The 27,878-nt window shown below is 41.6% G+C and overlaps 1 protein-coding gene across 4 annotated transcripts in view; it reads left to right on the top strand.

The window, feature by feature from the left end:
- TLN2 (talin 2) overlaps positions 1-27,878 on the top strand; it is a 203,837-nt gene that overhangs the window by 172,548 nt on the left and 3,411 nt on the right. For all 4 annotated transcript variants that reach the window (XM_055806974.1, XM_055806981.1, XM_055806968.1 and 1 more), the window contains 7 exons: positions 4,842-4,949; positions 8,603-8,708; positions 11,953-12,077; positions 18,848-18,973; positions 22,291-22,353; positions 22,449-22,631; positions 27,079-27,204. In XM_055806974.1, the coding sequence (XP_055662949.1) occupies positions 4,842-4,949; positions 8,603-8,708; positions 11,953-12,077; positions 18,848-18,973; positions 22,291-22,353; positions 22,449-22,631; positions 27,079-27,204 (837 nt within the window). The remainder of the gene's footprint in view (positions 1-4,841; positions 4,950-8,602; positions 8,709-11,952; positions 12,078-18,847; positions 18,974-22,290; positions 22,354-22,448; positions 22,632-27,078; positions 27,205-27,878) is intronic.

The following is a 27,878-nucleotide window of genomic DNA, read 5'->3' as shown; positions in this document are numbered from 1 at the left end:
GAAAAGTGAAAGGAATGATGAAAGGAATTACTCGGGTCTATTTTTAGTAATCCTTTCCCCTCTAACGAAACCTGTCGGTTTGCTCGATTTCTTCTGTGCTTTTCAAAAATGTGGTTTGCTTTTGCACTAAAAATATTGGTACCCTGTTTTCTACACTTGCTTGAGCTAAACAACTTTCAAAAACTGATTTGCAAAACTGGGGGGAAAGTGTATGTCATATAAATGGCTGTTATGCTGTTTGTCTTTGTTATGTTGATAAAGATCTAGGCATAAATCTAAAAAAAAAGGGGGGGATTGTAAAGATCTCATTACTTTTGGTCTTTAGTAGTAATCCAAAAGTGCCTTTACCTGTAAATTATATTTATGTACTTTTGCCTTTACACCTACAGAAGATGACAGTAAAACAGTGGTGGCTCTTTGTGAGGGGTGTGATTTTCAGTATTGGGTCAAATCCTAATTGTCTGCATCAGTCCCAGATTAATTTTAGCCTAATGCTGCCCAGCTGAAAAGGTTAATTTTGGTTTTAGAATGATCCTTATACAGAAGTGCAAGTCCTAACTGGATTTATACAAAACCACTGATTTAAACTTTATTTTGACTTCATTTTCTAACAGGGTTTTTAGTGTTTGAGAGCTCTTGACCACTTTGCATGCTTCAGATTTTGATTCTGTCCTCTCCACTCAACAAACTCAGGTCAACAAAGCAAAGCAGCTCTGATTTGCATGGGAAAATTAAACAGCTGTGCTATTTACATGAGAGCTACTGTAGCCTAATATGTCTTAGGTACAGTCCAGTTAAATGAAACTTCTAAGGGAGGCTAAGTTGTGCAGCATCCTGACAAAGCAATTCAGACATGAGTTCGAGTGCTGAGGTGCACTAAACATCCCTTGTCATTTGGAAGTGGCTAGCACAGACACATTTTTGTTTCGATGTCTCCAGACAGGCAGCAAAATCTTAGGAACAGAATCCTCTGTTTCAAAAAATGTTACAAACGCACACCATAATACACAGCCCAATATGTAATTATGAGCATTCACCTTTTTATGTTTGTATTTGTTCCCAACTAATTTAATGGTTTAGGAGTTTATGCATTGCAAGTGGCCGTCAGGATGAAAGTTCCTGCAAACCGAGCAATGAAGGTCTGGGATGTTGGAAAAGCATTCATGATCTCCCAGGGAATTACCTTCACAAAGAAAGCCATCTACAGAAGGAAGATAGCTGGGAATCATTTTACTTAACTTTAATAAGACACTGACAAGGAGTAAGATCCAGTTTGATCTTGTCTGGCTTTCCTAAAATTAAGAGCAGTTACTGGGCAAACAGGAATAAAAGTCTCCAGGTATACTAATTTCATGCACTGTCTAAAATGTGTGACAAAATAGCCATGTCATTTAACAAAGCTTTTAAATCTACAGTTTGTACCAGACTTATTTAGAAAATCCTGTTTCTACAGATTTTGCTCAGAGACTTAGAAATCTTATGCCATTCATTTCTACAAATTGATTGCTGTATATGGCATTTCCATAATAAGCCACATCCCTTGATTTTTAGAGGTAGGAACCAGCAGTCCTAGCCTCACTATGCCATAAAAGCTGTGCAATGCAGTGCAACTCGGTTGTTGTGATAGACGACAAATACTGGAGGGGACTCTGGTGTGATTAAGCTGGTCTGTACAATAAGCACTGACAAATAACCAGATTTTGTGTCCTTTGGGCTAAGACAAAAATGCACATATATCATCTATGGTATACAACATAGCTCAGACTTCCCTGGTGTTAGGAATTTAAATTTAAGTTCTGTTTTATTGCCAACTGCCTAAGGCAAGTCATATAAGGGATTTGACTTATTAGCAGTTGTGTGTGTGCTTGTGCTTGTTCTGCTATACGTGAATTTACAGTGCTCATTACTAATTCTATGCTTATAAGTAGATGCCATTTCAAAAGACAATGAGGTTGACTACTGCGGGATATAATGAACCAAGACAACTCTTATTAAAGTCAGTGGAAACACTGTAATTACATTTATTGAAGGTTAGAGCAGGCCCTAAGTTAATAACAATTTCTGTCTTTATTACCTATTTGTATAAAATAATGACTATGCAGTAAGTAACCTGTGCATAATATCACTATTTTTAATGATTGCTACTGGAAAGGAAACAGGTCCATCAAAAGCCTAGAAAATAATTGCAGTGAGTAATGTCTTAGATCGTTGCGTAGCCGGTAGATTGAGGCAAGCGATTACTCACCTTTTCTCACCACCCTTCAGCCTGTGTCCAGAATGCTGTGCCCAGTTTGGGGCTCCCCGAAGAAGAAGGGCACTGACAGAACTGGAGCAAGCTCAGGAGCCCGCCGGGGGGGCTGGGCAGGAACATGGGTGCTGCGAGGAGGTGCTGAGCTACCTGCTCAGCTGGGCCAGAGGGGGCTTGGGGGGCACCTGGCAGCGGCCCTCAGACCTCCCGGGAGGCTGCTGAGAGGGCACCACGTTGGGCTGTGCGCCGAGGTGCGTGGCGGGGCAGTGGAACGGTGGTTGAACACTGACACACAGGCACTGCCAGTCACTCCACTGCGGGGAACGTTTAGCACTGGGACAGGGGCCTGAAGAAGATATGACATCTCCATCTTTGGAGGCTTGCAAAGACCCAAGTGATCTGGTTGGAATTTAATCTTGACCTAGCTTTAGGCAGGAGGATGGACATTGCGAATTCTCCAGGTTCCTTCAAACAACACTGATCTGATTTTTTTGTATTTTTTATTTTTGATATTTATTTATTTATTATTCTGGCTATCTCGGTACATTTTACCTCCAAAAGTTGTTGATCTGTGCTGACTGGCGAGAAGTTGTAGTACCAGAGTCAAGTAGCGCTTGCTGCCTTACTGTTTCACAAGCACATGAAGGTAAAATGAGGGCTGAGAGTGGAGAGACGCCTCAACATGAGGAAATCGATGTGTGGTCTGGTCCTTTGGACATATGTTTCCATTTGAGATGCTTGGGCAGCCTTTCTGTGCAAGTCTGGAAAAGTAAACATTTTGAGGTGGATCTTTTTAGGGTTTGGTTTGGTTTTTTGCAAGTCCTAACTGGTGGAGTGAGATGCCTGTTGGGATGTTCCTGGGGTAGAAAAATGTCTTCCTAAAAGGACTTTGTCACCTCTTTGCTCTGCTGTGAGTGGATGGTTTGTTTTAAGAGTCATTGAACCTTGAAAATGGTCCCAAAATATTACGGTGTCAGTCTTGGCTATGTGTGCAAAGCATAACAGGGAGTCTGTATCCCTCTCCGACAGGTGTTTGCTCTAACTGCTCATGTAACGGTGTTCCAAGTGCACAAGAGGCGTATCGGGGTGCTTGCCGTGCATTCATAGGAAACTCGGGGGGGTTAAAAATGAAAAATAAGCTGTTCTGAATGTTTTTGACTTCTGGAGCTTGTTTGAAGATTGGGAAAATCCTGTCCCGTTCCTTCCCACATCCTTTCCCTTCAGATTACTGGCTGAGCCGATGAAGAGGTGACGGGGCTAACGAGTTTCTGCTGAACTTGAACTTCCCAGTAGAGGGAACCCACAGCCCAGCTCCAGCAGGGTGCGGGGGGGTGGGGGGCTGCGGTGAGCGAGCCGTGCCGGCCCCACGGGAGGGACCAGGCTGCGGGGTGGCAGGAGCTCTTCCCTGCGAGGAAATGCTAATTTTTAAGATGTTTAGGAAGTTTCACTTGTCAACGACTAGCACTTCTGTTCAGTAAAAAAGTTCCCTAGCAGTTTATTTTAGAAAATCCAAGGCTTGAAGAGGCTGCAGTTTTCACTCGTTATTAAGAATGAAAGGGTTGAATTAGTCAGGCTTATGTCGGATATTATACTTGGTGGAAATCCTCAAGAAGCCGAAGAACTGACTCTGCTGCTGCCTCTCCCTCTGTAAACAGATGTTTCCAGCAGTGCCTGTTGCTGTCTATAATCCCTGTGTCAGGCAGAAGCCGTTCATAAGCTCATGCTTACAGAGTGGTACCGGGTGACAAAAGGCAGCCAGCGCTGGCTGGGGCGGGTGGGGGGTGGTGGGGTTTGTCTCATGGAATAACGATATCCTGGCACTTGGTAGCATTTTTCGTCTGCCATTTGCAAACGGGGGTGAGGGGACCCCACTGCCCCTGCGCTGGGGGCACTGGCCTGTGCGTGGCCCCAGGTCTCTGGTGGGGCCCAGCCCAGCGCTCCGGTCTCGAAACTGGGTGACTGCTTCTGCCTTCGTTCCTTGGTGGTAGGCCGTACAGGCTTACAATAAAAAAAAAGTTCTAGCATATTTCTTACCGGTAAGATGTAAACAGCCATTTGTGGGTAACAAAACTGCACTTCCACTTTTTGTTTTCGTTGGTATTAATAAAAAAAGAAGAGCCCCAAGAGCACAACCTTTACACTGTAGAACAGTATATATGCAGCCCAAGAGCCCAGCCCAGCCCCGAGGTGTTTTCCAAGCAATGTTTTCACTAGAAGAAATTGTAAATCCTCCTGTATTTTCAGGTGGTTCAAAGGTTTCCTCTATTTGTTCTCAACTGGCAGAAAGAAGTAGCGCTGCTGCTGACAGTACCTAAGGAGGGACACAAGGAAGGACAGCAGCTGCACACCGGGGCAGGAGGATGTGCTGATAAAAGGACAAGTGTTCCCTGTGCCACTCTCGGAACGGGAGCGCTGGTGCTCTCGGAGCGCAGTTTGCTTACACCTTCCCAACAGATAGGGCTGGTTCTGGAGCTCAAATGTCATTTGCACATTATGAAAAATCCCTTCCCTTCTCTTTCCCCTGTCTCTTCCCTGTGATGACCTCCTCTTGTGGGAGCAGTTTTGGGGTCCTAATGTTGTTTTGCCTCCTCAGCAAGCATCATATCACCCAGATGTGAGTGAAGAAGTTCGAGAGAGAGCCCTGCGCTTCGGAACAGAATGTACCCTGGGATACCTGGAACTCCTGGAACATGTTCTCCTGGTAAGAAGTTGTCTGCATGCAGGTATATATATCTCTGACCTCTTTCTAGAGTGGCTGCTAGTGACACATTTTTATCAGTCCGTCACAAGATTAGGAACAGTTTTGTTATTCAGGAAAAGCAAGCTAAAGTAAACTCAGTACTTCAGCCCAAACTGTGAGACAGATGGAAAACTGGGAGTACTCAAATGGGACTGAATTCTGGATCAGATCTGGTGGCAGTATGGGTCCTGACCTAAAAATGTTCCTTGACAAAGAAATTAAAAGACGACATTTTGGCATTCTTTCAAGCCTACTGTAAGCATTAGACATACTAAGCATGCCCCTGCCCCCCAGGCCAAGGTGGTTGCATTATCTGTATGAAGGCACTTTTACGTGCATTTTGCAGTTGCCAACCCCCAGGCCCTGGGCAGCACAGCCTCTCAGAGCTTCACAGCTCCTGCCAGGCGTGACACCCCAAAGCTCTGCGCAGAACTGCACTCGGGTCCAGACTCGGGAATCCTGCTCTCAGGTGGCTATTCTTGACCATACGCAATGATCATGTAATATATTGTTCCTTGGTTGCTGTTACATTTTAGGCAGCAATAATGTGTGTTTGAACTAACATTTGTGAGATATGAAGTTTCTGGAGGTGACTTAAATCAGCAGTCAGCTTCACGGAATACCAGAGATTTAAGTGGCTTTAAGCTGACATATTACAGTCTCTAAAACTGAGATTTGCAGCCCCTAACTGCAGATCAGCAAATCCAAGTCAGCTTTACTGCTGGGAATACATCATGTCTAATCGTCTACATCACCTCGTTAAAATACACGTAACATAGAAGGAAAGTCACAGTTATGCTTGCCACTAGCAGGAAAAATGGTTCAAGAAAAGTTGAACTTGTTAATGTAATTCCTAGAGCTGCATAGCAGTAAGTAATTTAGCATTAGGGGTGTGATCCATTTTTAGTTTAGAAGTACTTTAGGGACTTTTTCAGACTTGGTCTCCCAAACTCAGTCATAGTATTTATTTCAGACTCTACACCAGAACAGACCGAAGACTTGAGTCAATTTTTGCTCATTTTATTTTCTTCTTTCTGCTTAAGGAAAGAAGCTTAAGGTAGGAAAGGCCTGTTCCTCCACTGTTCCTCCAATAAAGCAGAACATGCTTTCCTCACCTTAGGCTGCTTTACTTTCAGGGCCTTAAAGCAATGAGAAAATTCCCCCCCTCCCCCCCCCCCCCCCCCCCCATGTTTGCTGCCTTAGAAAGCTGACTCTGGCCCAGATCACAGCCACAATTAAAGGGCATAATGTCTGCATGGGATGGTGACTTCATCATGAGTCTTTGCTGAAGTCTGTCTAGAACTAGTCACATACACACACAATACATCCATACTGTGCACCATAAAAGTAAACAAGATCTGGAAGGTAGATGAAAAAAGATCCCTTTTGGAGGAGCATTGACCCACGTAAGTGACAAACTTTGTGCTCTAGGGATTTTTGCCTTTTCCCCTCAGTTCCAGCTCTTGCGAGCTGCAGCAGAGGCACAGTCTAGATGCAGCCCCAATGATACGTTGGCTTGTTCCATGGTTACCCGAGCTGTTCTCCTGCCATACAGTCTTGCTAACTTAACATCCTAACCCACATTTCTTCGGCTCAGATAAAAATGATAGCTAGATGGTTTCAGCATCAGACAATCCTGGTGCTTCCTGATCCCTGTTACTCTGGTAGTTTAGAACCCCTAGGTCTACAGTCTCATTTAACTTGTAACCTCCAGAAACATGGATCATCTCAGATTAGAAACCTCTAATTAGTCCACGTGGCACCTCGTAATACAATTGTTAGTGAGTTCAGTCATGCCTTTGGCAGTCAGGCTAGGGATGATTGCATGGGTATCTCAGCACAGGGATGCCTAGGAACCCTATTCAGTAGCCATATTTCTTGGAAGATAATACTTTTTAGGTGCAAGAGTTGTCAGATGCAATATCTAAGATTTCTTAAGCTGGTATATTGACTTGTGCAGAGGTTGCATTGGGCGAGTGGCACAAAACTGACTTGATTGCTCAAAGGAATATTCCTCTAATCACCTAGCTAGGGATAGGGCACAGGAATACACTAATTAAAGCTGTTGGGCACGCACAAATTCATATAAAACAACTTGTGTTGTTAGCAAGGTTACAGACTGACCTGCCCTCCTATATATTCATATGCTCCATCTTGAGCAGTACTGATGCATGCTGAGTTGAGGGAAGTCTGAAGCCTTTGCTGCTGTTCTCGTGCCATGCCTGTATGTGACTTTGCAGGGGGTAAGAGTCTGCTGAGAGGTCTAAATCAGCTTTAAAACAATGTAGTGTGTAAACTGCCCAGTCTTAAAATTTGCATCCGTATCTTCAGTTCCAACATTGTCACTACTATGGTAGGTAGCACTAGTGACACAGTTGCTGGAGCAGAAAATGTCATTCTTTGCTGTAGTCCTGGCGACATTCATGGGTTTTGGGACATTTTTGTTTGTGTGGGAAGATAACCCTTGAGATGCTCAGTGTTCTGCCATACTACGGGATTATGCAGGGTGTAAACGTTGGTTATAACTGTCTTGTTACAGTTCATTAGCATTGCAGATTGTTTAGCAATTGAGGATTCATGTACTTCTGTTTACTTTGGAAACTAGTTGACTAAATATCATCCTTAGGAAGCGGGAGACCAGTCCACCCGTACGTTGGCATGGCACTTTCAGAGAGCGAGAGAATTCCTCCAGTGGCAGAGTTCCCACCCAGCAATGTTAAGAAAACAGTTCAGTTTAGTTTATTCTGTCAAAGTAAGGGGTTAGGCATTTGACTGCAAAATGGGAAATAAGCTTACAAAAAGGTAAAATATATTTTCAATGTGCACCTAGTTTTCAGAGCTGCTTGGCAGGAGAGTTTTTGAAAACATTAAGAAAATGCACACCTGAATGTTACTTTTGAGTCTCAGCCTCTTGTTTTGCTCTTGAATCTCTCTGTGTCAGTCACTCTTCTCTCAGAAGTAGTTCTTGTGTATATGTGAATTTCCAGAACTTTGTCTTTTTTCTCCTTTTAGTGTGGTAATTAAGAATGCAAATGTTGTTTCTCTTCAGGGGAAGAATTCAACTTCACTGTCTGAATGTCAGACTGTTTTCCATTTGAAGAAGCACAGTTTAATACTTGATGCAAATTTAATTCCGAGGTGTCTTTCTTTCCCTTCTATTTAAGGGTCTTGCTCAGGGTTGGCATTTCTGTTGTGTTCACTATTGCTGATTTTTGCCAGAACAGGCAACTAGCACGAGCCTGCAGAACTCTGTAATTCTGTTGGGTAGAAATGGTGACCAACCAGTTTGTTAAGAGTAGCAAATCAGCTCCTCTCCAGCAGCTCAGAAAGACTAAGCCTGATGCGTAAGGGTAATGACTATAGTATCTGAGAATGGAGTGCTAAAGCTGCGTATTCCTCCCGCATACTCACATGTGTGCCTCTGTTCTGGAGAATTCTGTCCTAGTTTTAGTACCAAGAACTCCCAGACAGTATTGTCAGTTCCTGTATAAATGCAAGACAGTGCCGCTTCCCTAGTATTGCTGTATAAAATAAATCTTTCACTAGTGTGCCTTGGGACTGTTCCCTGGAATCCTTACTAATACACATTATTACATTTTTATCTTTTTCTCTAGATCCTTCAAAAACCAACTCCCGAACTAAAGCATCAGTTGGCCTCTTTCTCCAAGCGGGTTGCTGGTGCTGTTACAGAGCTTATCCAGTCGGCAGAAGCGATGAAAGGTGAGTTGGACAGCCTGGCTACCAGTATGGTGTGCTTTTTACTCCAGAGATGGTGATATGTCATTTTTGTAGTTTAAAACAAAAACAAAACCTAAAAAAAACTACCCCTCTTAGTATGTTTTAGGTGTCTTGGTGTACCGCCTACTCCTGTTCTTTTAATTTCTCCGCTGGTGTTCACTCGTTACAGTGTTGGTAAACATGTCTATTTGACCCTCTCCCACTACATATGTGTCATATGGGTCATAAGTCATCTGTCACTCACGTGGCCTTGGAAGTTGGAGCAATCAAGCAGAGCACTCGAGCCACAGTAGCAGGTACCAGGACACAGTACCGTTTCTCTTCAGCTGGTGGCTGAATTTTACTTGGATGGCTGGTTCCTTTCCTTACGCTCATGTTTTTCAGTCAAAATAAGTCCTTTGCTGTGCACTAATAGTTGCTTTCCAAATTCAAATAAAAGCAGATGCCATCGTCTTACTGAATTAATCCTCAGCCTCTAGCAGTGATGCCAATTTTAGATCCATAGTGCTTACAGTCCTCCGTCTGGGTCCTGCCCTCGCAAAGTATGTTAGCGAAACAATGCGACCAGAAAATTGTGGTCTGGATGATTTCCTGAACTCTTAGAATTGAACAATGTGTGGACAAATATAAATAAATTCAGCACTCAAATAAGCAAGCCATTCCATTGCTTAGCAGAAGTTCACTGTTCTTACAAGTGATGAATGATATTTTTCTCAGATACTGACTGACGTAGTAAAATCTTTATCCAGTGATGCATGCGAACCCTTAGGGTGACAGTTCTAACATTCGACATTTTAAATGAGATGAATACATATTAAGGCTGGTGTTATTAAATATTAGACTGCTATGGCTCAAGTGTATCTACTACCAGATTTACTGGGCACCTTAGTCTGAAGAAATCTTCACAGCCATCAAAGGCATGTGAGCATTCTAATTTCACAGGTAACAGAATGCTACAGAACAATATTTTGAATAAAGTGTTGTAATAACTTTTTCAATTCTTCTCCCCCCCCCCCCCCCCCCAGACACACACACACACAAAGATTCCTAATAAAATCATATTTTTTCAATCATTCTTTTCTAAGCCAGGCCAGAAAACACTATAGTCATTTTTCTGATATTCTGTGTAATATACGCTGCAGGCTTTCCTCAGTTATATCCTACTTTTAGCAGTACACATTCTTGGAGAAGAATCCAGATTAAACACTTCATATATGAGAATCCCTTATTATTTTGTTCCGGGTTTTTTCTCCTCTATGTCATAATATAGTTACTCTGTTTCATATAATAGTGATCTACATTATGCTTTTTCCCTGTTCAGGTACATTTACTGAATTCTTCAGCCTTTTCTGCACTCTTTCTTATGTTTCAAAATTTCTGTTTTCATTTGCTAACAAGCCAAACCAATATCAGAATTTTTTATATATATATATATATAAAAGAATTATAAATGTGTATGTCCTCATCTTCAGAGACATTTATAGATTTCTAGTAGTTTTTGCATTTTAATTCATATTCATTAAAATAAAAAATAACTTTTATTTCTTTTTTTAACTTACTACCTTTAGGGGATTGGTTTTTTGTTCACTTTAGAAACCATTTTGTGTAAAGTGTTTTTAAACCATTCTTAATTTTCATCTATACGTACATGATAAAATTCTGTCTCAGAACCAATTTAGCATGTAAATCTTTTCACGTTTGTGAAATGCCTTTTTGTGAAGAGGAACTGCTACATTTTACAAGTTCGGGTTTGACTGTGTTTGTACATGCTGCCTATATGATTTTATTTCCCTATTCATCTGCCAGTATTAGGGTTTAATACGGAATTCCTTCATGTTGTATGGCATTTGAGCTGAGAAATTTTCTTTGGTGATGTTTTGATATTTGAAATAAATGCCTATATATGTAATATATAGGGATTAGCAGCATGCAATATAGCTCACTAGGATTACATACCATGTACTTCAGTTTTCTCCCAGCACATGAGAAATAGGAGCCCATCATTTTGAGTTCTCCTGTGATTTGGTCATTCATAGCAGAAACGCTTCACTATTTAGCCGGTGCAATGCTGATCCGTAAGCATCCCAGGTTATTTCCTTTGATGTTTGATGAATCAGGTTATGCTATTCCTGATGCAAAGTGCCAGTATCCTCCTCCCCAGCTGCACTTCCTTAATAACGATTAATGTTTCCATTCATATGTTAATATTAGGTTCACCCAGACTTTCTGATCTGGTTTCCCTAAGTTTAACAAGGCCTTAAGAGATATTTTTTTCTGTTTGCTTTTTTCATTCTAGCTTAGTCTTCCTTTGCCTGGTGTACACTGCTTCCCATCATTTTCTGTTTCCATCTGCAATGTCACTTTCTTCCCTTGCCCCTAGTAGTTATGAACTTAGAAGGGGGAGGAGCGGGGTGGTGTCTGTTTTCCTTTTCTCTTTCCATCTGATTGTCCTTTTGGCTGTTTGATTGCTTCCCTCAGTCCAGAACATAGATGCTTTCTGAATCTTGTCATTCAGAGAATAATGTAATGAAAATGAAAACAATAATGCACTGAGATCTTCCAAAATTCTGAGATAACTTCCAGCCAAGTATTCATTTTGTGGACCTACAGAATTTCTTTGAGCCAAGAGAAATGCCAAGAACTCAACAACACACAAAAAAAAAGTTGACCTTTGGATGTTACAGAAACTGTTTTGGTCTTTTCTTCTTTGCTGTTAGGAACACGTTGCCAAAAGCATGCTTTTTTTTAGTCAATACTAGCTTCATCTCTAACCACTGCCAAAAAAAGGAGACTCCAAAAAGTGTGCTATGGATGATTCTGTTGTCTGTAACACGTCCTCTTTACCATTCTGTCAGACTTCTCAATGTACCTTACAACTTGGTCAAGTTAGAAACCCTCTCAGTAAGAGCTCTGATAAGCAAAAGCAGAGTGACAGCTAGTTTTGTTTCCCATATGGACAGTAGCCTTTTCTGAAGTTGCTTTGCTTACACAGTTCTTAAGTTACTTTCAGAACAGAATTATCCTGCTAAGTACTTTTTTCACTCTGAATTATGTTTTCCTCTCAGTGGCATAAACTACAGTGCTTTTGTGTCATGATGGTGCTAAAATCCCCTTTCTCCAATGTGCATTCCATATCTGACACTTGAAGTGTGATTGTGAATCACCCTGTTTGAATGGCAGCTCACAGTGGCACTGAAGTTATTGTCTTCGTCTCCATTAATTTCAGGGACAGAGTGGGTGGATCCAGAAGACCCAACAGTCATTGCAGAGACAGAGCTACTAGGGGCTGCAGCGTCAATTGAGGCTGCAGCAAAGAAGTTAGAGCAGCTGAAACCAAGAGCCAAGCCAAAGGTGAGTGTCCATCCCTGTTGTTTCTTTGAGGTTAATAAAGCGGAAGATGCATATAGCCCATATATCGGTGCATACTTTGTTACTGTCCATGATAGTGGTATAAACAATCAAACCTTGCATCAGCCTCAGTGCCACTAGACACTGCATGGGATGGGACCTCTGAAGGAAGAGGGTGAAAAGATGCTTTTCAGGGAGAGTCAAGCACGAGCCACGAGCGAGCAAAGGAAGAAAAGCCAAATGTTAGAAATGCTTTGAAGAGTTACAGTATCATTACTGTTGATTAATTACTTTTCTGTTTCCAAACACATTATACTGATGTGAAAAGTCAATCTCACTTGCTTTCCTTTGAAGACCCTTTGTTCTCATCTGAATGTGTGTAGTATAGCAGGAGAAAGCAGCGGCAACACAGAAGGGGTTCAACAGAATGCAAAAGACCTTCAGGATTTTCTAAGATTAAAAATATAGCATTTTGTGCCATGCTAAAAGAGTAGCTACTTCAGGATCAGATCAGAGATGTGGTATGACCATTTCTATTTAATATTCCTGCAGGAAAATAAATTACAGTTCATTATGAAAGCAAGTAGTGTTGCATGTTGCCAGGTCATTTCAAACGTGTCTCTGAATATATTATATAAAATTAAGCCAACTATTTTCATGCATGGTACAGAGGGAATATATGAAACTGCTGTTCCTTACAGTTGTGTGCGTAGCCGGATCACAGACAATTGCTACCTTTTGCCTAGTGTGGAATAGGAGGCAGGTTTTAGAAGAAATTACCATGTTGCCTAGAATTGCATCTCTTTAAAATGAAAATCATGCTTTGGCTTTGTAATTGACTTCAGGAAAGGACTAGGTATCTATTTCCCTGTTTATGCTGCTTTGTAGGTGCAAAACTGTTTTCTAAGTAAAGCTAATGAGAAGTCTTTCTAAAAAGCAGGGCCTCAAGAACATTCAGTGTTGATGATTGTTTTCAGTGCAGGGTGGCATTTTGTCATTCAGGAACATCAGATGAAATAGTTCTTGGTAGCTTCACTCTTTGAGGACTTCCCACCCCCTCACCCCCCCTGCTTAGTGATGGGAATAGATTAGCTCATGAAAAAGAAATGTTCTTTGTCCTGCATTTTTTAACAAGTACATCCATTTTGTTTATAAAGAAAAATGGTCCTTTATAATGAGATTCTACAGAGCAGAGGACACAGGCTGAGTCTGAGGAGAGGAAGAGTCCTCCATCACCTTTTCTATACAATCGCTGCACAATAGCATATGTGAGTTGCCTGGGAACCGCGGAGCAGTTTCCTTCCAACATCTAAGCTGCTCCAGGGTCATTGTAATTGCCCAGTGAATACAGATCTCACACCTGCTCCTCATTTAACATGTTAATTTGAGTATCCAGTCTGCCTGTGATTTATTGCTCTGTTTATTTGTCATTTGCTGAAACTAAAATTCATATCCAACTGTTTGTTTAATTCGGGCTTTAAACAGCCTTTACATCCTTTACTAGATGTTTAATCCCTTTCACAATATGGATTGTAATACACATCAAAGGTACTAGGGAGATCACAGAGTGGCTCAAATACCACTTTTTCTGCTGAAAACTTGTAGCTTGTGTCCTCCCAGAGCAGGATTTCCTGCTTTGAACAGGTTCCATCTTTCTGATGCTCGTCTTTGGCAACAAGCATAGCGTTGTAGTGCGAATGCCTAGACTTAGCTGAGGGGGGTGACACCGTCGATTTTTCTTACACTTAGTCTATGAAATGCAGGAATGGTAGTGGTCTCCTACAATGGAACAGACCACTGGTCCAGCTAGAGCAATATTCTCCTTTAATAATAGTCATCAAGTGAACTTGCAGAGAAGTCCTTAGTTGGTAATTTTAGAATAGTCTGTCTGCAGGAAATCTGTCATCTTCATCATTATTAATTGGTGGCTGATTGTCTGTTTTGGGGCAAGCTTCTGTTTTTGGGACAGGGAGTGGGAGTCATCTGATTTAGGCTTGAAATTTTCATCTTTATGTGTTCCAGTTTGTCTGGGTTTTTCTCATTTGTTGCACTACCTTAATTTTTTCACATACTTTGGTGTTTTTAAAATTCTTTTCCTTGTTTTCTCTTCATATTTTTGCACCTATCATACCCCCTTGATGTCTTAAACTGAGACCAATAGCATGAGATGTCTTCATTTTCCACTACTGGGAATCATCTTATCCCAGAGAACAATCTCTAGTAAGACAGACCTACCGAATGCTGCCCATGTTTATCGTATGATGCATATTCTGTTTGCTTTAAGTCCTGGTCGTTTGGCTGCTGGTGAATGTGCTCCTGAAATGCTCAGTCTGCTAGCCCACTGCCCCATTGATGCTCTGTTAATATCTGTCCATCTGCTGAGCTTTTGTCTTGCAACCATTTTGAGGACTCTCCTAAGTAGGTGTTGTTACTACTCCCCGTAACACAAAACCTATTCACCCTCCTCATTGCAGTGGTCAAGGTGGGGAATGATCTGTGAAGCAATGAGATCTTTACTGTTTACTAAACAAGTTTTGGCTGTTGTATTTCCTTTAAATACAATTAAATTTACAATTAGATTTTTCCAGAGTGTGGAGTCTTTTATTATTTTTCCCCCCCTCTCTGTTTTCCATTTTTGGAGGGTCAAGTGTCTTGCCAATGCAGACACATGTTCCTCCTGTTACGCAAATATGCCACTGGCTGTATGCTGACAACCCCCCCAAATTAGTAATTTTTTGATGAAGAAGAACATTTTGTCTAATAAAAACCACACGCTTCGCTAATACTGGAAAATGAACACTTTTAAGGAGAAAGATGAGGTACAACAGTAGAGAGCATTGCTGTACCTACCGCAGTCTGTTGGTATGCTCTTCATGCTTCTATGCAGGCTTATGCCTTCAAACACAAGTGTCTTTAGCAGTCAATAAGAGTTCTCTGCTGTTAGATTTCAGCAGTTTGTCCTCTTTTTTTTTTTTTTTTCCCAAGATGAATCAAACCTGGATGCCTTTTTCTGCAGGACTCTGTGTGATATGTTTGATATATTAGGTTGTTATTTAATCCAACTATATATCAAACATATTCCTACAGTGTCCTGTCCTGTCTCCGGGGGTTTTAACATAGTAGAAGGCAATATGAAGGAGTACATTCACTCACAAGCAGGTTTAGAAGACTTCCTGTAGACTCCTAATCTAATCTGATTTAAAATGCATATATGAGGTGCTCCTTTATCAGTAGAGTTGCTCTTGTAGGGACTTCTGAGTTGTGTAGGGCCTTTAGGACAGCGAGCAGCAGCTGTGCCAAGAACTGACTTTCACTGAAATGGTTATTGTGTTTTCCATGGCTCAGTGCAGTAACTTAGACATATTGGGTTTCTCTTAATGAAATAGAAGATGAGAGCTGCTTCAAAATAAAATGGTTTGTCTTTTGTAATTTTTTTCTGCTGTTTAGCAATGAGATTTGGGGGCGCATTTGTTCTTCTATTAACCCTGACTTCACTTATGCTGCCCCTAATAATGGAGATTCTATAGAAAACTGGTTAAAATACAGTATAAAAACATGTCAATTTTCTTTTTTTTTTTTTTTTATAATGGCACAATTGATGTCGTCAGGATATTTCATGCTATGGACTTTGTAGTTAGCCTAATAATTTTGGTTTGTCTGTTCTGGGGACTTCATTTTCCAGTTCATTTATAGCCATACATAGTCAGTAACAGCTTATTAGTTTAAGCTTGTGGACAAGGAGATGCTGATCTTCATGGGGACTACTAAAGGAAGAGACTGGTCACTTGTCTTATAGATCTGGTTTTCTACAGAGACCCAAGTAACTGAAACCTTACAAGGTGACATCTTCTGCCATGTGTCACACTGTTGCTCCTAACTTTGTTCATGAAGACAGTGAACTGACATGTTGTGAGGGTACTGCTGATGAGTGTGAACTTCAGCCAGCTCAGGACACACTCTTTAATGATGAGAATGGGTAGCAGCGGGACGCTCTTTTAGTGCATTTTGCTGTGCGCAGCTTGGACCGCTGCATGTCCTTGTGGCTCAGGACTGCACGTTGGAGGGCGCGGGCAGGCGGACCCGCAGCGCTGGGCGAGCAGCGTGCCTACTCCCCGTTGCACACATGGGTGTCCTGCCCTTAGATGTCACCCCCAAGGGTGCCAAAGGGAAAACTGCAGGGAAGGACTGGAAAACAAAGGTTTGTCAGGAAAGATGAAAACTCAGAAGTTCAACAGTTTGAGTGCTGTGTAAGGCTGGTTCAGAAATAAATTCTTCACAGAAGGGATCAACTGTCAATAGAAAACTTTTTTCCAGAAATACAAGAAGTTGTGAGATAACAGGAAATGGAGGATCTGGAGGTTTGAGGAACTCGGGGTGTCGTTTTTTCTTCCTGCCCCTCAACTTTCAATATAATTGGAAAGAATTAATTTAGCACATGGGGCGGGAGGAAATCTGTTATGTGATGAGACACTAAGGTTTAGCTACTTACTGTCCTGCTGAGCTTTACCTGCTGCTCCATGGTGGAAGTTCATCCAGCCATCGTACAACAGCGTTCTCGGTAATGCAAGATTTGATTTCTCTGCGTTCCCTTTGAAAGTTGTCGTTGTTGCTTACCACCTATGTGCAATATTTAGTTTGCTCACTGTGCTGACCTAAGTTCAAACAGCTACTTCACCCTGGGTTTGGTGAATGGTTTTTCACAAATTGAATCCCATCTGGGCACATAACAGCTGCCTAATAGGTTAGAGTATGGCCGTGGGCATTTTATTAAACTTTACAAAAGAATGACGCTGTCTTTATGATGAATAATCAGATACTGAAATGCTCGCTCACTTAGGTTTGAATTCCTGATAATGCTGACATATAAAGAATAATACAGACAATATGTTTTGTTATGTTGGAAATGAACATTTTAGAACTTTATGTAACAGAGAGCCTTAGACAGAAGTGCAGTAACAGTCTGCTAAATTGACTGTCATCCAGTGGTACTTCTGTTGATACTGCAGTTTAAGTCTTCAGTCAACTTAAATCAAAGTCAACAACACATCTATTTTAATAATGAAAAGAAACCTGACTATACTGAATTCCGTATAGCCACTTCGGTTTTATGATGCTGTGACTGAAGCAAGAGTTTTATAAATATGACTTGAGGCCTGTTGCATAAATTCAGGACCAATGTGATTCCCATTTAGATGTAATAATGGTTGTGATGTTACATTGCAAGCATTGCCAAAAATTCATGTGGACCATGACTTGCTCGCTTTACGAAGCGATTTCTTATACTGTTATTACAAGGACACATGCTTCAGTTGATGGGATTAGCCCCACAGCAAGGCAAGATTTGATTCGCTTTTCCTAAAGGACAAGAAAAAATTTAAAGTGACAAACAATCTACATGCTAGTTTTTATTTTCAGATTATTCAGTTTTTCTGGTGTCTATGGGTGCTACAATTTCATCTCCTGGACTTTTTAGTTATGTGTAGTTATGTGAAGTGCTATGGGACTGAGCACTGCTTGGTTTGCCATTTTTGTAAGGATTTTTAATTACTCATAATTATCTTTTGTTATTGTATAATTTACTACTATTTAATTAGATTGCAGTAACGGAACTAAACCTGATTTAAATTTAGATGGATGCACTTAGACTTGCAGATGAAGGGCTTTGAGTTAGAAAACTGAGCACACTTAGCTGGTGACCCTAAAGTTAGTTATTTGACACAAAAATGCTGTGATTACATAAGTTGGAAGAAACGCGTGTTTCAAAAGGCTCATCTCTCACAAGATGGTCTGTCCTGGTGCTGCAGCCGCCAGCCCTGCTGGTGGTTCTGCTTTGGGAGCTGGTAGGCTTGTGATCTGACCGCAAACAAAATACACTCTGTTGGGTTATTTTTATAAAAACCAGTCAGAATATGTGGCCCAGGCCTGACTCTGTTGAAAACAGCAATAACCGTTTATCTCTATTTTGTGAACTGTTCAGAAGGTAGTAAGCATGTTAAATGGATAAATGTTTTCACTATTTGTTTAAATGATTAGAAAGCCAGGGAAGTTGTTTTATGGAACAATAGACTTGCATTTAAATAGCAAGAAACGGCATTAGGAACAGCTGATGTCTGTTTGCACATGCTTGTTGAAAGACACGTTTGGATGACTGAAGTGTTCCAGACAGACCTTTGGAACTTCCTATCTCCAAGATGACTAAACTGGACTGCTTCACACTGCTGCTCTCTGTGAAATGACAGCTCTTACCAAAAGCTCTTAAACCTATGTGCTTGCTTGGTATCTGCGCTACATTTCTTAGTACAGGTGAATGAGACATCATACGTTTATCACTGTTCTTTTTTAATGCTTTAAGTCTTTTAAGTGTTTAGAAAATGCTCCACCTAGTTTAGTGATCCTGGAAGCACTACAAAAATAACCTTGATATGGAAAAACAAGAATTTCTTTTCAAACCTGCACTTGCCTGAATGTAGTTTTGAGTAGCCCTAGTGGAGGTAATGTATTAGAAAGCTGGCGGCGGTTCTTCAAGTATCTTGTGTGATACTCAATTCCACGTGTGAGCAGCCACAGGGGCAACTTAGCATGTAAATCCACTTATGCTGACTCCCCGTTCTAGTCCACGTGAAACTCCTTTGCAGAAAATGATGCTGTAGGTCTTACTGAATTTGCAGATGTATTCCAAAATCTTCTTGCCTCACTTTGTGTGTGTCCTCAATCTTGAAAATACAACTGCTTTCAGGTGAATAATGTGTGACATTGTTCTTTCTTGGTTATAGCAAGCAGATGAGACTCTGGATTTCGAAGAACAGATCCTGGAAGCAGCTAAATCCATTGCAGCTGCTACCAGTGCCCTCGTGAAGTCAGCTTCAGCAGCCCAGAGAGAACTGGTGGCACAGGGAAAGGTGGGTAAACAGGACAATAGCAACAGTAGGAGGGGGAAAGCATCAAAACTGAATCTAGCCTCTTAACTGTCCTCTGTTAAAACAGTAGGAAAGGAGCTTGGGAACAACTAGTGAAAATGTAAATCTTTTCATTGCTCATCACAATACATGGCCCAGGCCTGGTTCTGTGTAAAAAAACCACAACGCAATTATGTTTGCTTAAACCTCGCACGTGTAATCAAGTGCTTGGCTCTTCAGATGTTTTAGCTGTGGGGAGGTGTTGTGTCTGTGGGGGTTTTTCATTTCATGAAGATCTGTGATTCAAGCTAGCAATGTATAGTCCTGCAAGACAGCTTGGGGATCTAAAACCAAACGTCGCAGCATACAGTACCACTCTGGACCAGAACAGCATTGAGCCTCGCTAGCTGAGCCCTCAGTGCGCTGGTGGCTGATTCAATGGGAGCACAGGCCTGCATGCAAATTCACTACATTTAAGTGGACGTGCTTGTAATTATTGTTGGGGCCAACGGAAAGAGTGCTTGTAACATGTCGTCCTTTTGGTCTGGTCAGCATTGAGGTCTTTGTAATTCATTTCGTATCTGTCACTGGGGGCGGGGGTGGGTGTCCCCGTTAATATACTTTGAAACTTAAAATCTGGACATCCAACAGATATGTTGCATGTCAGAACAATTTGTTATGGGATCATTGCTGTCGTATAGTTACGGCTTCCAATTTCATCTAATTCTTTATTCTGAGCAGACTGTGTCATGGATCATGTCATAGAAGTGCTGTGCTGCCCACTTCAGCTGGGATTCCTGGGGAGCTTGTGCTTTGAGCTCCAGCAGGAGCACAGAGCACTCATTTCAGAACAGTGATGTAACTGCTTGAGAAGACCCACCATAAACTGTAGCTGTGGAACTTAACCAATAAGGCATAAAACAGGATAGTAGTAACACCTGTTGAAATCTGGCTGTGGAGACAGTCCAAAAAATGAGAATTTTTAATTACCTGCTTCACTTAGATTATTGTGCAGTCTGCTTTTATGTGATAAGACCCACTCTTAGTTTTGTGATGACAGATACAGTTTGCTTTGCTTTCCTCACCACCACAACCGTAAAGCTACACAGAATAATACAGAATATATATCTATACTGGTAGCAGCCCTGAATCTCCCTCGGGTGGTTTTGGCTTCTTTGCTCCTACAGTTACATTTCTGTTTGTGTCTCAGACTGAGGCTATAACAGCACTGTTATAGCATCCTGTTCTATCCAGGTTCAGGTGATGGCTAAACCCACTTTAATCTGGCCGTTTGAGGAAAGCTGCAGCCTGCTGTTCTGATAGAAGCACACATGGCAAATACAGTGTATTCGCAGGTCTGTTCAGCCTGCTTTACTGAATTTATCCATTGTGCATTATCTGTCACTCTTCTATAGAAATTTCGTAACAGATCAGGAATTTCTGCAGCAAATGTTTTTTACTGGTGGTTTCTTGCCTGCTTGGAGGATCTGCAAATAGTACTGTGGTCTTATAGGGAAGAAATTAATTCCAACCAAAATTAAAATTTAATGAAACATCAAACTTCAGAATTGTTTGTGGCACATCCTCTCATTATGATACTTCTCCACAAATAAATAAAGCCATTAAGATACTTCTGAAATAATGAAGCCCTAACCCATTTTCTTTCTTTCTTTACTAATTACTGGTGCTTAGGTACTTGTCACTATGGGGTGTCCTGACTGCAGTCGGTGGTAGCCTGTATCTCCAAGTCTGCCACAAGCACAGGAGGCTGGCTTCTAAAATGACTGGCCAAATTCTTGCCCATAGCAAATGGCTCCAGCCTGGTGGGAAGATTTTGTTACTGGTATTGGGGGAAGTGTTTTGTTTTCATAAGAAACCTTCTGAGGCATGTGGTATGGGCTCCTTCCAGAAGAGCATGGCTGGCATATAGGCAGGAGGGACAAATTTGATCTGCTCCACATCCGTTGCCTCAGTACTGAAGAGTGAATGGTACTGACTGTTGGCTTAGATTCCTCGGTAACCTTTTTATTTTGTATGGAGGCGGAGGGAAATTCTTACCCAACTGCATGGATGTATGTGAACCACGCACGTTCTTGTCCCAAATAAATTTCTGACATTGCTTGGTAAAGGCTGTGAAAGTATCTACAGGGCAAATTGGTGCAATATTGTAGTTGAAGAGTTTGCTAAAGAAATTTTAAGTGAAACTACTTTCCCCTGTGTTATTATAAAAAAATCAATTTGACATTAGGCAACTGTTTCCATTTCTGCAGTATAGATGAAATCTGGGAACTGTCTCCTTCCACATCAGCCCCCTGTTCATTCACTGACACACGCACAAGCACACATAATTCAGACACCAGTAACTAGACTCCTTCATCTGTGGTCTGCTTATAATACATTTTCTGGGGACGATTAAGCAAGAAAACCTTGAAACCTAAAGAATTCAGGGACCTGCTGTATTCTTTTATATAACTGAGAAATCAGTTCTACGGAAGTGTCCCCATAGCTATGAGAGAACGCATCTTCTGTTTATGTTGATGCTACACATATGGATTTGATTGTGATCCTTGGGATCCTCATTATGCATAAATCCCTGATTCCATTTCTTTTAAAATACAGCAAGTGTCTAGCCCATGTTTACATTTCACATCTTCCAGCTTCTCTCCCAAAATCTCTCAGATCCAGGCAGTTGGGGGTGGGGGGCTGGCAACCGGCTGTAGGATTTTGTTTCATTACTTTCATCTGACGTGGGAAGAGAACAGTCTCCCGGTTGTTGCTGCTACTGCTGATGCCATGAACGCTTCAGTGGATAAGCGGTATAGACAAACAGGCTGTGCTTTCCTCGAATGCCGTTATCAGGCATGAAGGCAGTAAGGGGGCTTCCCTGAGGAGCTTTCTGGTTTGTACCTTCCCATAGCGCCAGAATCAGAAGAGATTCAGGAATTATGTAAATCCCAATGTGTTGTGGAGGCAGAAATACGTCATTTTAAAGACCAGGAGATTAGGACCTGCTGTTTCAACTGTTGCTTAGGCCAAAGTCTCAGTTGCAACAGTCACTGCTCTGGGATTCCTACATACGTTCCAAGGACGGGGCAATTCAAGCAGCATAGCGAGCTGGACACTACATGAGCAGGCAGGGGGGTGCTGGAAGCGTGCTTACTCTGACAGCTAACTTACAGAAGCAGAAAATCCAAGTGTATATGCTGGGCACAGTCACAGGTGCAGGTGTTCCTTTTTTCACGGATAACGTAATCTAAATCTGAGAGAAAGCAATTGTGTTTTCAGTTTCATTGTAAGCCATCTCTGAACTGTTTTTTCAGGTTGGAGCGATCCCTGCAAATGCAGCTGATGATGGACAGTGGTCTCAGGGACTTATTTCCGCTGTGAGTAACCGCTTGTCTTAAGCAACACTAGTACCTTCTCTGAAGAAATGGTATCCTGTGAGAATGCAGAGACTTTTTTTTTTAATGTGTCCTAGGCCCGAATGGTGGCAGCTGCAACCAGCAATCTTTGTGAAGCAGCTAACGCCTCAGTGCAAGGCCATGCCAGTGAGGAGAAGCTCATCTCATCTGCCAAACAAGTGGCAGCTTCTACAGCGCAGTTGCTTGTGGCTTGCAAAGTGAAGGCTGATCATGACTCTGAAGCCATGAGGAGGCTACAGGTACTTGTGTTCTTAACTGCTGAAAAGCCATAGCAGTGTTACGTAAACGCTATCTTAACACTGTGAACAAAGCCCAGATTTTAGGAGTAGTTTCTTGACGTTTCAGAATTCTGTTCAGTTTTTCTTCCTTGTGGGATTCTGGGGCGCTTTCATTCATCCAAGGATGATGTGATTTTGCATTTGTCACTATTCAGCAGCAGCTACAGCTCGCTTCATTGCTTGGTTTTATTTTCATTTTTAAAAGATGTTGACAGATGCAAACTTCGCCTGGCCTGTGCCAAGCCCCGGGTTAGGTGCAATACTGATAGATTCATGTTCATGATAAGCCACAGGAACACATGAGCTGCGAACGTTTACTACATGCTTTTTTGTAGTCAGTGAGTATGGTTTCTGTGCCATTGTTCTGCATTCAGTGAGACTCCCGGTGAGCTTGTGAAGAGGTAAACACACTTAACTTGGTAGCACTGGAGTATTCTCCTGACCTTAGCAAGGTTATGCCTGTCCTCAGCAGAGTCCTTGCCTAAGTGCCAGCCTGGGTTGTGGTCAGGTTTCCTTTGTTTCTAGGAGTCAAGAGAGCAATTGTAGATAGAACATTTCTAAAATGGAGAAACATTGTCAGGCAAAAACAAGAATAGAAGGTGATGCAACATCTCAGCTGAAGTCTGATTTAACTTTTTTATATGAAGCTGGCTCCCTTTTACATTACACATCCATTTCACATTGCTTTTTGAACTATTACTGAATTAACAGTGTTACAACAGGTAAAATCTAATGTCTCTGGAAGTCTTGTTTAAGGGTGTTCATTTAAAAAACAGCTGCAGCTTTCTCTGATATGCTGTCCTGCAGGCTCAGTCAGGAATGTAAGAACTATTTCAGCTCCTGTTTTCATACCACCAACGTGGAGCATCTTTGCTGATGTTGAAATTGCCCCTTTTTCTTTTATTTGCACAGATGCTACTAATGGACACTCAACAGTTCGTGCACAGATAGGTAGAATCAAGTGCAACAGAAATGCGTATGAATGACTGTCTGAGCCAGAGGAATTGATGTCATTGTTTTCTTTCTAAGTAGAAAAAGGGTTTAAATATTTAGGAGGAAAAAATAAATGTATGAGCGTGTGATAAATCTGTTTCTACAGAAAACATGTTAATGTTATCCTAGGGATGAGATGGGTTTAGTGCTTTACAGTGGATTCATATAGATCGACTTTGTCAAGGGTCTGAGGGTGAGAGAGGTACCAGTACCTGGAAGATGGTTCAGACTGTAATGCAACCTGCACTTTCATAGCCGAATGCCAGGATGGGTCTGAAGGAATTTTAAATGCAGAACAAATAATAGAAACAGGAACAAAAGCAAGTACAGGAGACTGTTTTCTCAGCTCTGCCAGGAAACTCAGGGTACTCAGTCACTGTAGACTAATATTATTATTAGACATGGAGTGTGAAAAGTTGGAAGGGAATGTGAAGAGGAAACGAGCCCAAGCACAGACTGAAATTGAACTTTGCCACTTTACCAACCTTCATATTAGTTCTAAAATGAATAATGAAGGGAAAAGCAAGTTGCATTTGGAAATAATGTCCTTTATTATCATAGCAAAACCAGTGAGTTGATGTCTACTGAATATTTTTACTGGTGGATTTGCCAAAACTACTGAAACTTTTGAGCTGGCTTTGCCCCCAGCACAAATATTTTCACATAGCTTTAATCAATAGGTTAGGTCAGGAGTCTGAGTATATTAGTTTTCTCTTTCCCAGCCCACAAACAACGGCAAGCTCTGGGAGAGGACGTTTGAACTGCATTTCCTATGAATGCTGACTTGGAACACACTGTTACAGAGGCTGTTCCAAAACTTAATGAAACAAATGGAAATGTTTCTGTTCTCTTGTGGATGAGCTCCAGACTGAGCAGAGCAAATTTCAAATAATTTGTGCTTGGGTCATTTCGGGTGGGAAGAGAGTTAAGCTGAAAGGGAGATGAAACTAGGAATGTGGAATAGGGCTGCGGGGGTAGGGGGCAGGTTCAGAACTGGCCCATGTGCCTTCCCCTCCTCGTGCCGCTGTGTCTCCAGCGTGTGCGAGCAGGCTGTCTTTGCCAATGGCCTGTGTGGGAACAAGTGTTCTCAGCACCCAGGACACCTGGGGACATCAGGAACCACAGGACAGAGAACTCTTCTCCTGTTCTCTCTCACTGCTTGTCACAACATTGCAAGTACCTACCCTTTTCCTGCACGTTGTGAAACCACTGATGTTGTGTATTGGTGTTGTTGACTGATTTGCTGTTAAATACTAGGGTTTAGGGTTTAATATGAGAAAGCCTTACTGGGTCAGACCAAAAGTTCATTAAGCCCAATCTATATCTGGATTCCAGCAGTGGCCATTAGGAAATGCTTAGAGAAGCAAGGAAGAACAGGGTAAGCATGCGTGAAACTCTTCTCGACTACGTTCTTAGATTTCAAGCATTTTCACCTTGGGAACTTCCCAAGCCAGTTGCAGATTCTATACATTTAGTAAGCCTCAGCGGTTTTCTCCTTTTAATTTATCCAGTCCTCCTTGACCCCACGTAAACTTTTAGTCTAATTAACAGTTCTTGGGCAGATTAAACTAGGACAGCTATAACTATGTCTGTCCCAACCTGCTTCGGCTGGTTTAAATCCACACAGTAGGATCAGCTGAATGACATACAAATTCATTCCTGTAGCACACAGGTCTCAAATTTTATTTACAGGGTAGGCACCTTCCCAGGGTGGGGGTTTCTAGCAAGACTTAACCATTCACATCCTTCTCTTCATGAAGTATTCAGTTGCTCTTGAGGGTACCTGGTACAAAGTAATGCTGTGCAGTGTTACAGAAGTCAGTTTGAGTAGGGATAAATTCATGTTGCTTTGACCAGGCTATGTTACTGCTGCAACTTTGATAACATGTTTCTTCTGGTACCTCAGCTAAATTCCTCACAATTAAATAAGATATCTCTCCATAGCATTCCACTGTGCACTGAAGACTTAATCACAGTAACAGGTGATCTAGGTGTTCCTCTTGCTCAGGAGGTGGAAATATCTCTGAATGGTGCCCTGTCTCATTCTCTGAAGTTGTTTATTTGCTAAAGCACTTTGAAATACATTTGAGGACCCACCTTTCAGTATTTGTATGTATAATGGAGTAGAAAACATACAGCCAGGTCCCCCAGGCAGTCCCTCAGAATGAGTGAGCCGTGACCCCTCTTAGCACTAAGTCCACATCAGCCCAGAAGTTTCTTTTCCTGCTGCTGTCCTGACATTGATGAATAGATGGAAAAGACATTGATAAACAGAGGTAGAAAGGAGAAGGATTCCAGTAAGAGCCAAGAAGGAGGCATAGGTCGTATTTTTATATAAACCAATTTAAAATAAAAAATATCAGACATAAGGCTTATCTGGGACTCACAAATTTAAAGGACTGCTAGTGGTATATAAAAGATCTCATTTATGTCCCCATATACAGTACCCGTTAAACCAGGGACCATTCTCCCAGAGCCAGCTTTTTGCTGCTTTCCCCAGCTGCCGGTACGCTGCAGCAAATCCAGTGCCAGACCTGACAGTGCTGAGCCCTTACTACTGCCCCGGGTCGGTGCAGGGTGTATATGGTGCCAGCTCCATCTTTTAGCTTTAGGAGAAGAGAGGTTTGCGTTTTGTTTATGACAAGGACTCTTCTTCCGCTCACCTCCAGGGGTATCACAGGAGATTCCAGGGCCACTCTGGTGTTCTCCTCTGTATCCATCAAACCAGTGCCTGTGGACATGGCCATTACTGAGCCTGCAGTGTGGAACCTCTGCTGCCACATACGTGTTACAGTATAGCAGAAACAGCTTTGCCAACATTAGAATGCAGGTGGCTTAGTTACCTGTCTCTCTTTGATGCACAACTGCTGACACAACTCGGTTTAGACAACAAAAAATGTATTACAAATGTTTGACTGTTGATCTTTAGAAGTCTGAGGATTTTTAAGGAAATAGAAGTTTAAATGTGAGATAATCACGGCTTTGTAAGTACCTGATTTGCCCTGGTGAAAGTCCATTAAACAACTTCATTGCCTTAAAATGTTTCTTTATGCGCTAGCTTTCAATTTCTCTTTTTCTTCCTCAAAAAAAAACCCAAAAAAAATCTGATCAAGTGCATAACATAGCTGTGTGCAATTTTATCCACTGTTTTATTTCAAACTAAAATCTCATTTGTGACTTTCCCAACTTCCAGCTTCTTAAATAAAGGAATTGTGTTCCTCTCTGTACTGTTGATTTTGAAAGATTAATTTGGGTTTCACTGGGAAAACCAAAACAAAACACGCCTTTCCTGTGTAGTTTTAGCAAATAGCTAAAATAGCAAAGAAGTTTCAGTTTTGGTGCTCAGATGAATGAATCCATGTTAGTTAAGCTTTTTCTGTTTTTTAATACTAAATTTCTTTTGTCTTTTTCAAAGGCTGCAGGAAATGCTGTCAAGCGAGCATCAGACAATCTGGTCAGGGCGGCCCAAAAAGCAGCATTTGGGAAAGCAGAGGATGATGACGTTGTGGTCAAAACAAAGTTTGTGGGTGGCATTGCTCAGGTTGGTACAATCATCCAAGAAGTAAAACAGAGAAAAGCTGTCAGAGAAACACAGCATGGTGTTACAATGTCCGTCTGCTGCGCTGCAGGCTGGAAAAATCTGTGTAGAAATTACGATGAATTTTGTGATGCCTCACCGTTAGGTAACCACTGACATAACAGCAAAGTGATGTTAAAATGTCTACACTTCTTCGTTAAAGCATTTACTGTCATAGCAGTTACCATTGTCCAGTATCTTTCTCGTTTTGTTCTGGTGAAGTTAATGGTTCTTTTCAAACTTCTGTTATGTACTTTGAATATTCCCAAGCCTTAATGGAACACTAGTTTTGTGTGTATACAATCAAAGAAATAGAGAGTGAGAGAGAAGGCTGATGACATTTTGTTACTGTGACCATAATAAATATGAAGAAATAATAACATTATTTAAGAATAGATTCCAAGGCTTTGAGGTGTACCAACTTCTGCATTCACTGTTATGAAGGAGTAACACCATATACTGTGGTCACAACTTAAAAGATACTGAAATTTATCATTTCTGCATGTCTGTAGCACTGTCATTTTTCCTTTGGCGTTTTGAGATGCAGGAGAATACTGTGGGTACCTGCAGTAGTGAGTGTTCAATTTTGCTGTCACTCAAACATTAAGACATGTGCTAACCCCTCACCCTGATGAAGG

This window comes from Falco peregrinus, chromosome 1, assembly GCF_023634155.1.
Source record: "Falco peregrinus isolate bFalPer1 chromosome 1, bFalPer1.pri, whole genome shotgun sequence".
Lineage (NCBI taxonomy): Eukaryota > Metazoa > Chordata > Aves > Falconiformes > Falconidae > Falco > Falco peregrinus.
Note: the sequence above shows the minus strand (reverse complement) of the source record. Positions and strands in the feature narration are given on the sequence as shown.